The 15,537-nt window shown below is 34.3% G+C and overlaps 2 protein-coding genes and 1 long non-coding RNA gene across 3 annotated transcripts in view; all 3 read left to right on the forward strand.

Moving 5' to 3' along the window:
* LOC149486210 (uncharacterized) overlaps positions 1-15,537 on the forward strand; it is a 493,671-nt gene that overhangs the window by 124,402 nt on the left and 353,732 nt on the right. The window lies entirely within an intron of this gene.
* LOC149486214 (uncharacterized) lies at positions 232-3,015 on the forward strand. Its single transcript, XM_089698556.1, has 2 exons — positions 232-277; positions 1,549-3,015. The coding sequence occupies exons 1-2, from the start codon at positions 232-234 to the stop codon at positions 2,403-2,405; spliced, it is 903 nt and encodes a 300-aa protein (XP_089554682.1). The 3' UTR covers positions 2,406-3,015.
* The window catches only part of LOC149486215 (uncharacterized), a 43,366-nt gene continuing 30,895 nt past the window's right edge, over positions 3,067-15,537 (forward strand). Inside the window, exon 1 of the mRNA XM_089699565.1 lies at positions 3,067-3,360. Within this exon, the coding sequence (XP_089555691.1) occupies positions 3,349-3,360 (12 nt within the window). The 5' untranslated portion in view covers positions 3,067-3,348. The remainder of the gene's footprint in view (positions 3,361-15,537) is intronic.

Genomic DNA, 15,537 nt, shown 5'->3' on the forward strand with positions numbered 1-15,537 from the left:
CAAATAGGGTCTAATTTTAACATTATCTAAATTACAATAAATAAATGTACCGCTTTCAGGTAACATAATTTTCTTTAACCTATTATTAGCGTCTTTCGAATTAGATAATTGTAACATATAAGAATCTTGTTGTTGTTCCTTAGCAAGTTCCGCGTAATCTATCACAGTGGGACAATTTATTGTTGCGACTCGAGATAACGAATCCGCAACGACATTATCTTGCCCACTAACATGTCTCAAATCCGTTGTGAACTCACTAATGAATATCAAGTGTCGTGTACGTCTGGGTAACTCTTTCTCGCTATTTACTTTAGAAAATGCATAAATTAACGGTTTGTGATCCGTATACACCGTTAACTGTCGTCCTTCGACCATATTCCGAAAATGACGAATAGCTAAGTAAATTGCTAATAACTCCCTATCATACGTACTATACTTGCATTCAGTCTTAGATAGATTCTTAGAAAAATAACCTAAAGGTAACCATTCATTATTTGCACGTTGTTGTAAAACTGCACCTACATGAGTATCCGATGCGTCCGTCATAAGTGCGAGCGATGCATCGGCTAAAGGGTGCGACAACGTAATCGCATTACACAAGCTCGACTTACATTGTTCAAATGCTTGTTCGGCGATTGATGTCCACACAATGGGTGTTTTATCTTTCTTTTTAGAGCCATGAATGAAACTATTGAGAATCGATTGTGATGAAACTGCGTTAGGTAAATGCGCTCTATAAAAGTTTACCATACCTAAAAATCGACGTAATTGTTCGATGTTTTCGGGCCTAGGAAATTCATTAATCGCTTTTACTTTATTATCAAGCGGGCGAATACCATCTGACGTAACATGATAACCAACAAAGTCGATTTCCGTTTTCCCAAACGTACATTTCGCTAAATTAATGGTTATATTATATTTGCTAAATTGCTTAAACAATGATTCTAAATGTCTACGGTGTTCGCTTTCATTTGATGAAGCTATTATGACGTCATCAATATAACAAAAAATATTATCTTTACTGTCCGCGTCTAGGTCCTGAAAAACAGTATGATGCATGAATCGCTGAAACGTCTGCGCAGCGTTACGCAAACCGAACGTCATGCGTGGAAATTCGAATAACCCAAACGGCGTTATTATTGCAGTTTTCTCTACATCTTCCGGGGCAACAGGAATACAATGATAAGCCCTATTTATGTCGATTTTAGAAAATATTTTCTTACCAGCTAATAAATACGTAAAATCTGATAAGCGCGGTATAGGATATCGGTCCGGCTTGGTTATAGAATTAAGCTTTCTATAGTCCCCGCACGGACGTAACTCGCCATTCTTCTTAGGTACCACATGAAGTGGACTAGCCCAAGGACTCTTAGAGGGTCGGCATATACCTGCTTCCTGCATGTATCGAAATTCTTCCCTGACTTTTTTATATCTAGCTGGAGGTAAAGGTCTAGCCCGGGCAAACACTGGAGGTCCAGTCGTTTCAATATGGTGAAAAACACCGTGGCTAGGTATTTCCTTGTACGATGAAGGCTTAGTTATATCTAGGTACTTACATAACAAGTCCGGCAGTTCCAATTAGAGCGGACGAGAGTGAAAATGCTCTCGCGCAGATCACTGTGTCGAGTAAAATTCCAGACTTCTGGAAAGAATCACCACGACTTTGGTTCGCGCAGTTTGAAGCAGTGGTGGCGAATCAGAAGCTGGCGGACGAATCGAAATATAACCTGGTGGTAGCGAAATTAAGTCGCGAACACGTTGAGCAGGTTAGTGACATTGTATTGGCACCACCCGATACAAAGAAGTACGAAGCATTGAAAAACCGGTTGCTCGTAGTCTATGAAGAATCGGAAGTGCGTCAGGTCCAGAAATTATTGAAAGAACTTGAGTTGGGCGAACAGAAGCCATCGCAACTTTTACGGCGTATGCGAGATCTGGCTCGAAATAAATTCTCGGAGGAAACATTGACGATGCTGTGGATGGGACATTTACCCGCAGCCGTGCAAGCAGTCCTCACTGTTAGCGAATTAAAGGATACAGAGAAATTAGCTAACATGGCAGATAAAATTATAGAAACGACACGTTTCGCGGAGATACAGGAGGTATCGTGTGCCAGAGATAAAATATCCTCAATACAACCTACGCTGGTTGAACAGATTACACAGTTAACGCAGCGGATAAACCAGCTGGAATCTGCAGGCTCGAGAGGCAGATCGTTTAGTGGTGGAAAGTATGGAAATCGCACGCATCGCTCCGCATCGCGAAGTCGCGATCGTACAGGAATATCAAAACACAAAAATTCCAATTGGATATGTTATTACCATTACCGCTATAAGCACAACGCCAACAAGTGCATTCAACCCTGTGCGTGGCAGAAGCAGCAAGAGAGCAGACCAAAAAACTAAATACGGTACAGACAGAGGCGGATGTCTGTTCCACCGAAAATAAACGCCTGTGTATAAAAGATAGGAAAAGTAATCTTAAGTTTTTAGTGGACACCGGCGCTAATGTTTCAGTTTTACCAGTGTCGAAAAATAACCGATCCGCGAGTGAGTGTACTGTGTAGTGATTATAAAGTGTAGTTTAGTGTAATTAAGACATTTGGTACTAAGTTAATGACTTTAGATCTCAGTTTACGGCGACCGTATAAATGGTCATTTATTATCGCCGAGGTAACTCAACCTATATTAGGTGCAGATTTCTTAGCACATCATGGTTTGATTGTAGATTTAAGATCACGTCGGGGTCACCAATGTAGGGGCTTGTTATGTGCGGGTGTAATAAAAGATGAAATAACTACGCAAAGGTTATATTTCGTTAACTACATATATTTATTCGGTATGTAATTAATATTCGACCTAATGCGACCAACCCGCGTCCCGACAAGCCCTTAACTGTCCATGCATAGCGCACGAACTGTTTATATACCAGTTACCGTGTGAACCTATGGTGTGAACTTTCTTATTAGGTACTACACTTGAAATATTTCGGTAACTCGTAAATTGGCTTGTCGTCGCTACATCATTTTTCCAATACTCATTGGGTGCCTGGGTGGACTCAGGACTGGAGGGAAAATAAATAATACAACATGGTGAATGGTATAGCGTAGTCGCGCATGTTGAATTTTTCTATAAATTCGCCGGTTTGGTCTTATGTTAATGCAAAAATAACAAACGTATTATTACAAACAATTAATATATATTTAAAAGTTTATCGTAACATTGGTGTGGTTATTTTATGTGATAATTGAGTTAAAACAGTAAACACTCGCGTAATAAATATATGAAACAGTTTTGCGATGGATTTTTATTTTACTGTGCAGTGAATATTATTTGAAATATATATAAAATGTCTCTAAAGGTAAGTGCTTCTACTGCTTTTCTCATAATATTAAGAAAATTAATTTTTATTTCGGGTAGATTGAAGGAACAAACCGTTTAGATTGATAATTTACGTAATTTATATTATAATTTTATAAAATCCAAATACGCTACCTACACTGAAATATTATTTTTAAGGAGTATTTGTTGAGAAATTATAAATATGAAAGAACTTGTGATCTACTATGAAAATTGAAATGCATTAGTGATTAGGTATTTGAGAATGTGCAACCTTGACTTACCGATAATGTTTATTTTTATATTTGCGTATATTTGCCGATTTATTAAACGTACTGTATACACGCTGCAGATAAAGCAGTGATAGTGTTTTATGTATTCCATCTGTTTTGTTTTATTAAAAATATTTTTAGCATATCTTAATTAATATTATAACATTATTATATTATTGTATGAGAAGATTGGTGAGGTTTATAATTTTAAATTTAGTATTTTATGTAGATAGTGTTCTAGTGTTTGAGCTTGATGCATGCATAATTTATTTGTTCATGCTGAGGCATAATTTTTTTTAATGAATGTGCATATTTTGATCATATTAGGAGGGAGGGTAGGCCGTAGGGGCTGCTAAGGTGTTAAAGGAAAATTTTAGTGCATTTTTCTTACCTTTACTTCATTTGAGTTCTTTAGTTCACCACCGAGCGGCCCGATCGGGCCACGACACAATAGATTTTCTATTGTGTCTGTGATTCCGGGGGCTGAGGGATTAATTAATTGTAGTTTTGTAAGGAATTTTATTTGTTTAGTTATAAGTTATAACCATGTATAATCCAATATTGTTAAAGATATCGGACAGACATGAATTTTATCAGTAATAAGATCAAGAAAGTCACTACAGAAATAATATAAGTCATACTTTTAAGACATCCTATGCAATAGCAATAATAGTAATCCTGGAATGTTTTTAGAAATCCTTTTTCATAAATAATATCAATTCATACCATAATATATCAATTTTAGTGTATTGGTTCTATGAAAAAATGTTAATGCTTTGTTGATTAATTCAAATAGATAATATTTAAGAATTAAAATGCTAACCTAGGGGCTTCTGTTTGAAAAGTAAGAGTTTTGTCCCCATTTCCAATATTATTGAATTAAAATAAAACAAAATTGCAGTATTTTAATCGTCAGAACTCATGATATAAAGGATATCCTCTGCTTACAATTTTTGGGAATCTATGAATAAAAAAGCTCCAAAAGAAATCAAAATGTCAGTGAAGATAATGAACCAAGCAACAATCATAAAATAAATAAATTGATAAACCTTAAAAAATTCCTCTCCTGTTATACTTAACAATATAAATTTAAATGATTTAGGGGTAGATTTTGTTGTATGTGTTATCATTAAATATTTGGTAATCTGTGGTGTGTAAGAGGAAATAAATTTGTAAGCACATACAAGAGAAGCCATTAGTGTTATAAAACTGCTAGCTTTTATAGTCCACTATAAGGTACTATACAAATCTATACTTAATATTATAAAGCTTAATAGTTTGTTTGAACGCGCCAATCTCAGGATCTACTGTTCCGATTTAAAAAATTCTTTCGGTGTTAGATAGCTCATTTATCGAGGAAGGCTATAGGTTATATATAGGAGTGGAGACACGTGGGTATAACCGCGGGGCACAGCTAGTGTAGTTATAATTTTATTTATCGCAATGCATCAAGCACGTCGCGCTGTCACTCATTGGCGCCACCACGACCTGTTTTGAACCTGTTCACTCGCTAAAAACAATTTTTTCTACAATTTTTGTTCGAGTCTTATTCTAGAAAATGTCGCAATCTGTACTTATTAAATAAACGAAATTAATATGTCTGTCTGTTAGGATTTTACACATGAACTGCATAATAAATTTGTATGAATTTAAACAAGTAGATAGTTCGAACTTTGGATAACTAATTTCACTTTTTCTTTATTAAGTATAACATTATAGAGTTTATATAGGAAGAAGGAATTTGTATGAATAATTTTTATTAAGCGAAAATGAAGCGTAAGTGCACTAAACTGCGTAGGGAGAGCTAGTAGAATCTACAATATGTAGGTACTCAAAAGCAGGCAAACTGGCAGAACTGGATTGTTTTGTTTTGACTTTGTTTTGTATGGAGGCAAGGTAGAGACATCTCCTATACTAGGTAATATACACTGGGGTAGATCCCTTTAAAAATAATAAAAAGTGCAAAAAAATCGCAGTCGGATGAAACCCATTATAAAAGGAGGGGAATATGATGAAAATTAAAGGAAAAATAAATTACGGTCAATCCGAGTTCGGGAAGTGGGAGGGGGGAGCTTTTAAGAGAAAAAAATGGTTTCTCTCGATTTCCGACAAAACTACAAGTCCTACGGAAAAAAGTTCAATGGCAAAGTTGTAGGTAATAAAAAAATCTACAACTTTTGTATTGACAATTTTTTCACATAACCTCAAAATTTAGGTGAAAAATTCAAAAAACCAAGTTTTTGGTTTTTTATTTTTAACTACTTCAAAATTTATTTTTTTTCTACGACATTTGGTAGAAACTTGCTTTATTATGTCCCAAATACACTGTAATTTATTTGATTGAAAATATTTATTTTTTCGCCTTATTTTGAATTAATACCAAAAAAACAACCTAATTTTCAATCGAAAAGTCACCCGTCAAAATATCAGTTTTTTTCAAAAAATTTGGGAGCCTTTTATTCATCAAAATCTCTACTTTTATATGGTGTAAAAAAAATAAACCTTACCATAGTAAATGTTCTCAGGAAATGCTTACAAACAGTGTCATAATTAGCTTTTACTAAATCAGGCACACTTCTCGAACTCTATATCTTCTCTTGTATCGGTAATATTTCAAAAGAAAAAAAATTATCTGTTCTAAGTATAATATTTTACAGCATATTCAAAAGCAAAATGATGTCGATAAAAACATTTCAGGTAGTTTGAGAAGTGTGCCTAATTTAGTAAAAGCTCATTTTCACACTGTTTGTATGCATTTTCTGAGAACATTTACTATGGTAATGTTTATTTTTTTTTACACCATATGAAAGTAGAGATTTCAATGAATAAAAGGCTCTCCAAGTTTTTGAAAAAAGCTGATATTTTGACGGGTGACTTTTCGATTGAAAATTAGGTTGTTTTTTTGGTATTAATTCAAAATAAGGCAAAAAAATAAATATTTTCAGTCAAATAAATTACAGTGTATTTGAGACATAATAAAGTAAGTTTCCACCAAATTTCGTAGAAAAAAAATAAATTTTGAAGTAGATAAAAATAAAAAACCAAAAACTTGGTTTTTTGAATTTTTCACCTAAATTTTGAGGTTATGTGAAAAAATTGTCAATACAAAAGTTGTAGATCTTTTTATTATCTACAACTTTGCCATTGAACTTTTTTCCGTAGGACTTGTAGTTTTGTCGGAAATCAAGAGAAACCATTTTTTTCTCTTAAAAGCTCCCCCCTCCCTTTTCCCGAACTAGGATTGACCGTAATTTATTTTTCCTTTAATTTTCACCATATTCCCCTCCTTTTCTAATGGGTTTCATCCGACTGCGATTTTTTTTTGTTTCAAAAATTATCTACTCTAGTCTAATAGTAGTGTTTACAAGAATAAGTCAGAAACAACTGACAAAAATGAATAATAATGTTCCCTCAAGTAATAAACAATTAATAAGGTAAAAGTACGTAAATTATATCGAAATGAGACCAAAATATGTCCTTCCAAATAAAATTCCGGTTTATAAACGACGATTTTTTGTGGTAAAACAGTCATAAAAAGAACGAATAAAAACCTGAAGTAATAGTGATAATGAAGTAATAGTCTTTAAATGCATCTATATAAAACACTAGCTTTCCGCCTGCGGCTTCGCCCGCGTTTTCAAAGAAAAACCCGCATAGTTCCCGTTCCCGTGGGATTTCCGGGATAAAACCTAGCCTATGTTACTCGTGGATAATGTAGCTTTCGAATGGTGAAAGAATTTTTAAAATCGGTCCAGTAGTTTATGAGCCTATTCATTACAATCAAACAAACAAACAAACAAACAAAGTTTTCCTCTTTATAATATTAGTGTAGACTAGTGTAGATACAGTACGTCCTTTACTAAAGTTAAAAATATAAATTCCCAAACATCACGGAGCCCATTACATTCAGCTTACACTTAAAATTAAGTACATATATTCCAAGTTCCAACGTTCCGATGTTTATTTGTTCAGAGTTCAATCGATCGTGCGAGTTGTTTGTAGGTCGCGTAAATATATCCTGCCATTCAGAGGAAAGCACCCAGGTCCCAGCCCACGGCCGCCTGGATGTGTCTGGATTTAGCTTTACCGATCACCTAACTATAGGTACATTTTTTATAGTATGAGACTGTTTCGTTGGGATAGTGAATTTGTTTTGTTTTTTTGTATACATTTGCATTTAATCCTACTAATATCATAAATGCGAAAGTTTGTGAGGATGTGTGTGTGTGTGTGTTTGTTAGGTACTCTCACAAAAATACTACTGAACCGATTAGGTACAATGAAATTTAACACACATATAGAGGGTAACTTGGATTAACACATAGGATAGGTTTCATCCCGGAAATTCCACGCGATCAAAACGCGGGCGAAGCCGCGGGCTGAAAGCTAGTGTTTTATAATAAAAGTTTACGATTTTACTGAGTAAAAATATTGACTTTATAATATCAGTTTTTTTGCACATCCTCATTTATAACATTAGTACGGGTAAATAATTTAAATACAAATTGCGTCCGGTTCCTAACCGTTATTTGAATTATTTGTGTAGGTATTTAATTAAAAATAAAAAGTGTAGGATGTGATTGATACTTTCATAAAATTAAATTATCAAGATAACCATGAGATAACCCTAATTATAAGTTTACTAGCTTTCTGCCCGCGGCTTCGCCTGCGTTTTCAAAGAAAAACCTGCATAGTTCCCGTTCCCGTCGGATTGCCGGGATAAAACTTATCCTATGTTTTAATCCAAGTAACCCTCTATATGTGTGCTAAATTTCATTGTAATCGGTTCAGTAGTATTTGCATGAAAGAGTTACAAACATACACACATACACATATACAATAGACTGGATGTATCCTCACTAGCATTTATATTTTATAATATTAGTGGGATGTAAAATAAGAAAATGTAAGTACCTATCATTCTTATGGTTAATATACAGTATACAGTATACTTCTTAATTAGTCATTTTTTTATCGAAGCAATTTCCATCCTCATTAAAGATATCACGATTCACGTGGCTTATGTTATGTCCAAGTCTACCTAACTAATACACACGATCACATATTCAACATACACCACACAAGTAGAATCCACTTAATTTCTAAACACCAAATTAGTAGCTAATTAAATGTAAAATAGCTGCTATCTCTAAATAAGAACATTGGAATCTTGACTGCTAGAAAGGTGTGAAACCGTGTATGTCCTCTATGAGGAAACCTTTATTTGGGTTAACTTCACTGTTTTATCAGAAAAAACATCTAGAAAGTCAACACTTTGAATCTGTCGTGCACTAAAAAGGCTCTACGCAGAAGAGAGCCTAATAGAACAATTTATATAACGGGTGATTTTTTAAGAGGTACCTATAGGATTTGATTTTCAAAAAAAACACAAAAAACTTGAAAATGTTGATGTAATCTATAATGGAATTGATAAAACGATCAATATAATTTAATGTTTGAAGATGATTTCATGCAAATGATGGCCACGGCTCCGGTTTAGATGGCCCATTCGCATTTCGGCACACTCTCTACAACATATCGGCCGGTATATCACGAATACTTAAATGCTTCAATATTGGCTACCAGTGCGTCAATCGTTGCTGGTTTATCCCTGTAGGCATAAGAAATAGTCCAAAGACGTTTGATCACGCGATCTAGGCGGCCAATCACAGACATGTATATTTTAGTAGACAACGCAAGTACCGCGATCTGTATGAAAACCAAGCGTGTCATATTTTTTGTACTGACCTTGACGCGTTATGACGTCACGAGCGCTTTTTAGTGATGGTAATTTCATTTTACGCTAAATCGATTAGGACGCCACTCGCGCGGCGATTCTAGTATCGTCCTATCCCATCGAAGTAAATCGAAAGAAATCAGATCAAACGGTTCTAAGAGGTAGACAGATCTATGTCTAAGAGGTAGTTAAATAAATGAATCGTAATCGATTACTAAATCGATTCAAGACAGAAAAATTATAATTACCATAGACAGAGGAATGATAAAATAAAATTATAAACCTTTTAATATTCTAACAAGTAAACTAATGTGTTTTAGCTTTTTCTTACATATGCCCATTGAGTTACCATGTACTACGTACTAGAGAGGCCATCGAAAGAAAGTAATGAAACTGTCAATCAATCAATCTTTATGTCCCGTTGCATCGATCCATTTTTCTTTTATGTTCGGGTTACTTGGAAAACTGAAAAAACAAACATAGTCCACTGTCGTACATTAATTGTAAATCATATAATGGACAAATAAATTTATTTCATTTCATTTCATTTCATTTCAGTCTAAGCAATAAGGAGTTTTCTTAAAAAACTCCCAAGATGACACTTTAACTAATGGCGTCCATGTCATAATATTTATTTTAAGTACCTTTGTATTAAAATACTTAAAAGTTCTAGGTCAAAAAAAATGACAAAAAAAATCTATGCCTTTTTTTCTGAAAAATTGCTACTTCAAATTATCATTTTTCTGTTCGATTATAAAATCGATTAGAATCGAGAACTGTTGCATCAAATGTACATCACTAACCACAAAATTGGACAGAAAAATGAGAACAGAAAAATGAGAAGACGCTATTCATTGCTTGTTATCATACGACGCGATCTTTACCGTGCCAAGTAAAAGCCGCAATGTATTCCGAATCATTTCGTATGAGTTGGTATCCGTGTTTGTCACGATCGTTTTCCACAGATATTCTTTATTTGATTTTAAAATAAATAGTGCATATTCTGATTAGAAAATTACTTACCGGTGGAAGGAAACATCTCTGCTAACTCGGCCACTCACAGTTGTGGAGTTTCTACAGTTTATAACGGCGCAATTCGGCATTTTACTTTATTCAGTTTCACGTCTTTCCTTGGCGAACTGCAAGCGCGGACTGAGTGTAGGCCAGCGTCAAGTAAGTTTCATAAACTTAGTTTGGACACGGGAAGTACATACACTCGCTTAGTCTATCTTGATACATGTCTGTGCGGCCAATCGACGGGCCCAAAACGTGAGATAAACTGTTCGCCGAAGACGGCTCTCAATTGGGCTATTGTTTCGCGTGCCGTGTGGTATGTGGCACCGTCTTTTTGAAACCTCGTGTGAGGCATGTCCAATTCTTCCATTTTGGGCAAAAAAAAATAAAATCGCCAATCGATGAAGTGCATCGCGCACTTCTTAACCGACTTCACACTCTCTTAACCGAGCATGCATTTTGATAGTAAAATTCAATAATTTGCAAGCGTTGTTCGTTCGTAACTCGTAAGTCGATTCATGGTTAAATTATGGACCAAACTGAACAAGTTTGATAAAGACACAAGACACGATTCACGCGTGATCTATCAAAAACAGTATTGCCAAAAAGAAACCAGCAAAAAAATCACCCTTTACATTTTCCTATATCAAAGATTCAACTATCCCTTATATTATAGCTCAGTCGTAATTATTACCTTATAAATAATGTTTGTTGTATTTTAATTGAGCAAAAAAACTACGTCTAGAATAGGTTTTCAAGAGATAATTGTAATATCCTAGACTATAATAGTAAAATATCATGATAAAGAAAGATAAAACATAGTTTATTACATATTACTTACATCAATTTTATTATCACGTTTTTAGACTTTATAGATATAATTTAAATCTTTCTGTCTCTAGACGTGACTAATAATAATTTACGTAATAAAATGCATGGTTATATTATAATAATATTATTTTTTATAACAGGACATATAAATACACGAGTATATCCTACATCCTTTAATAATAATTAATCAACCTTGTGACTTGTGAGTATACTGGCATTACAATTTTTCGCAATGATAAAAAATATTACGGTCTGCCGTTAAACCTTATATCGTAACATATATTACGATGAATATATGAATTTTCTCATCAAAATACTAGCCTTTTCCATGTTACGGCACAAATTATTACAATCGTAATCTTAATACTATTATAAAGGCGAAAGTTTGTAAGTATGGATGTATGGATGTTTTTTCACGTAAAAACTACTGAACCGATTACAATGAAATTTAGCACACATATAGAGGGTAACACGGGAACGGGAACTATGCGGGTTTTCCTTTGAAAACGCGGGCGAAGCCGCGGGCGGAAATCTAGTAATATGATATGGTCTGACAAGTCACAGACCTATTTACCAGCAGGTGTTTGGTTGTGAATATAATTAGCTGACCAATGCGATGCCCTTAATTTGCGACTCTTGAGACACGGCCCTGTGGTTCATTTGCACTACGTTTAACTGTTGTCACGTAGTATAATAAAAGCTAATTGATAATATTATTTGTTTTTCGTGATATATAATTACTTATCTGGCCATTACTAACACCACTCTGTGCAACATCTCTGATTTTTATGTTGACTGTGAATCCCAAACTGCTCTACGAAGCTTGATAAATATTTCTTTCTTCACAATATGTTATAGTCTGAGGAATACATAAGTTAACTTTGCTTTAGATCCTTTCAATTGTCAAATAACGAATCCTCATAAGACCATCAAATCTATCGTTTAAGCTCTAATAGGTATCACTGATATAAAAACAAATGTATAACCATTGCAGAAAACATAATTAGCTCGGATGTTAGTTATACCGAGTTAACCTTTACGCAATCCCAGGTATTTAGCGCTTGTTATCTCCCGGTCTTGCGTTGTGTAAGCTGAGCTAGTAATAGACTTGATTATCTGATAACGCACGCAGTTCAATTGCTTAAAACGGTTTTACATACCCACTTGGAAATGATTGACGCAATTTCGCAAAGCCAATCCTGTATTGCGTATTTGGAAGTTGTTAACTCAATTTATGTTGGTATATTTTAATAAGAATTGTAGAATTAATAACTGAACAGTTAAGTAGGAGGTCGACCGCCTCCTTGGTACAGTGGTTGACGCGTGAGCGTAAAACCGAGGGGTCCTGGGTTCGAATCCCGGTGGAGACGAAGAAAAAAAAAATGTCTCGGTCTGGCAGGACACAGAAGGCTGATCACCTACTTGTCCCTAAAGAAAATCGATCAGTGAAACAGATGTATGAATAATGCATCTGCCCCTTACCCCACTACGGGACATCACTCTAAGTAGACTGGTCAAGTTAACTGGTCAAGTATTTTGCGAGAGAGGTATGCCGCTCCAGCTTAATGATCTGTCCTCTTGAAAAATCAAAATATACTCACATATCATTATAAGAGGTCGTATAAGTATTTGTAAAACGTTCACACGTAATTCCTCTTAAAGGTTCATTGGCCGTTCAAAGTCCTCTGTCTAATTTACATCGCAAATATAATTAAGAAATCATACTCAAACTCAAAAGCGAGCAAATGTGAATATACAACACGTAGGAGTTATGTTTAGATAAAGTGATGTCACTGGTCATTCTGTTATTCAGTTAAGGTCAAATTGCTTCCTCGTTATTCAAAGAAAATAACGGTTATATATTATAACCTTTTAAATCCGTAATATTACCCTTATATGCTATAGATGTTCTTAATCAAAATCCCATTTCAGAAAATCTTTTTAAATTCCAATCTCATTCTCCTTAAAATCCGATTCACATATTATTAGGAATTTCTTTTCCCTAGGAAAGACACTTTTTTACATGAAACAAATTTAGCGAGTGAAAACACGTCTATAAAGCTAGTTTTCCATATCATCACATTCCATACCCAGTTTTTGTTATAATTAGAGATGGAAGCGTTTCCTCCTATTCCCGGATGCTTTCATATACATAAAAGTGCATACATTTGCATCAGAATACTTGGCTGCTCGATGAACATATCTGAAAAGACATAAGTAAATACTTACAAGCTTATCACTTAATATTTCGGAAGCATGAATTATGTACTAATATTTCATTTATTGCCTCATTAAATGCCTCAGTTTTTTGTAATATGTAGGTATTACTTACTTCAAATTTCTAACAATTATTATCACTACAGACAATCTCCCGTTTATTCGAGTGAACATGCATATTACACACATATTACCATTTACCATTCAAGGCTTCTTCAGCCATTAACCACCTTTTCCTCAAGTAAATACGAAATGTTTTCTTAAAGATAAGAGGATAATTTACATATGCTAAGCAGGTAGCGTGAAATAACCTTGTTTAGGTTAAAATCCAAGGGCGAATGTTAAACCTTTATAATGTTGTTAGACCTTAACGAACTTATTGTTTTAGCTCTGTGTTTGTCCCTGTGAGTATACATTTCGTCTACATACTTATACGTTTAAATAATGACTTTTAAATAAATTAGGAGACTTCAAAGGAAAGTAAGCATTAGCGGAAATGCCTAGAGCATTCAATGCCTCAAGTCTCAACACAGTAAATATTAGCAAGCTAAAAATCCAAGAGTCATTTAACCAAGTTAATAGCAATTAACCAAGAACGCCACGTCATTCCATTGATAACAAAACATTCAATGTAGTTGCATTATTTTTCTTTTCATACCAGCTCTGGCTTCCGTTACTTTCAAGGCAACTTGCTGATCGCAAATAGGCCAGTTACTCGAAATATCTAACGTTGTGCTTATGTGGTTCATATTCTAGTTCAAGAATCAACACTTTATTTGTAATGTTTAAAATTTATATCTAAAACAAAATGCTCAAGTGGAAATTCACTGCTGATATGACAATTTCTTACACATACGCACTTATTTGCCTCATTTTACAAAATTTGAGGCGAAATTACAATCTCCCATAAGTTCATGGACAGGATATAATTTTGGCTACAAGCATAAGTCGACAAATATACAAAAAGCTTCTGCAATTTTTAAATTTCTTCTCCATACAATAATAGGTTTCCTTTTTATAATAAAATGCATGCGGTGACGTCGGTGTGTGCCTTCCGTCTGTTATCGATTCGGGCTTTACCCAGCACCTCGTTATTTATTCAGGATTTTTCCTATTATGTCTTATGAATAACATGATAAAGTTTTGCTTTATGAATGAAAAATTTAATTTTAATTTTTGATTGACAGATCCACTAAATTGAAACAAATGATATCTATGTAAAATAAATGGCTCGTGATACACGGTGACCTATTGAAAATTGTAATCCGAAGCAACAAGTATTTTACAGAAAACGAGCGAGATTATTGTAAAGAGGATATTTACAAAGGCAGCTCTAAGCCCGGAATAATTCTATTTAGGAATAAATATATCCATTTAAAGCGCGGAAATAACAAAGAAAACACATTATAAATGTAATTTTAACTTCAAAACAGTAGCGATTTTATATATGCCACGAATTTCATAACTCATGACATGGCTTCGTTCCCATGACATCCTTTGATGTTAATAAGGGAAGTTCGGCAATTTGCTCATAAACTTTTTTGTATTTATGCCGTCCGGCCTCAGGAATGTCAAGAGGAAATCTATTAACTTTGTAATTTCGTTATGAAACTTGTTCGGGTTGTTAGAGAAGAAATTTGAATAGTTTGGGACATATCTTATTGTTACTTACTTTTTTAGGTAAGGATGATATAGGTTCTGACTCTGAGGTCTCTTAACTATTAATAATGATGTCCAGTCTTCCTGATCCAACTTTCTATAATATTTTGTCCGTAGTAGGTAACTAATAATCTTCAGTTAAAAATAGTAATCGCATTACTTTTGTTTACGAGCATTTTCTTGAGCCATCTTTTTAGTTCAATTCATATGTATCACCGGAAACTTAGCACGAATATCCTTTTATACCCCTTGCAAGCAGCTTTCAATTATTTCCTAAATCATCAACCTGTCGAAATTCTATCCAAGTTCTTCTTTAACCTTGTAGGTCTTTTGAAAAGGTTTTCATACGACGCAATATCACCACAGCAACAATATTATTATTGTGGCCCATAACATATGCTTGTTCCCACATTATTTATTAAAAAGTCGGACTCTGTAACCTAGTTTTAATAAACTTTTATGACTACTG

This window comes from Colias philodice, chromosome 9, assembly GCF_061535455.1.
Source record: "Colias philodice isolate Cphi_HAF_F1 chromosome 9, ilColPhil1 Martin Lab GWU primary, whole genome shotgun sequence".
NCBI classification, from domain to species: domain Eukaryota; kingdom Metazoa; phylum Arthropoda; class Insecta; order Lepidoptera; family Pieridae; genus Colias; species Colias philodice.

Bases quoted from the DNA above. Each gene is read 5' to 3' on its own strand.
- LOC149486214 (XM_089698556.1), top strand. From the start codon at position 232: ATGTCTCAAATCCGTTGTGAACTCACTAATGAATATCAAGTGTCGT. The intron at 278-1,548 runs GTACGTCTGGGT...AGTTATATCTAG, and splicing joins TAATGAATATCAAGTGTCGT to GTACTTACATAACAAGTCCG.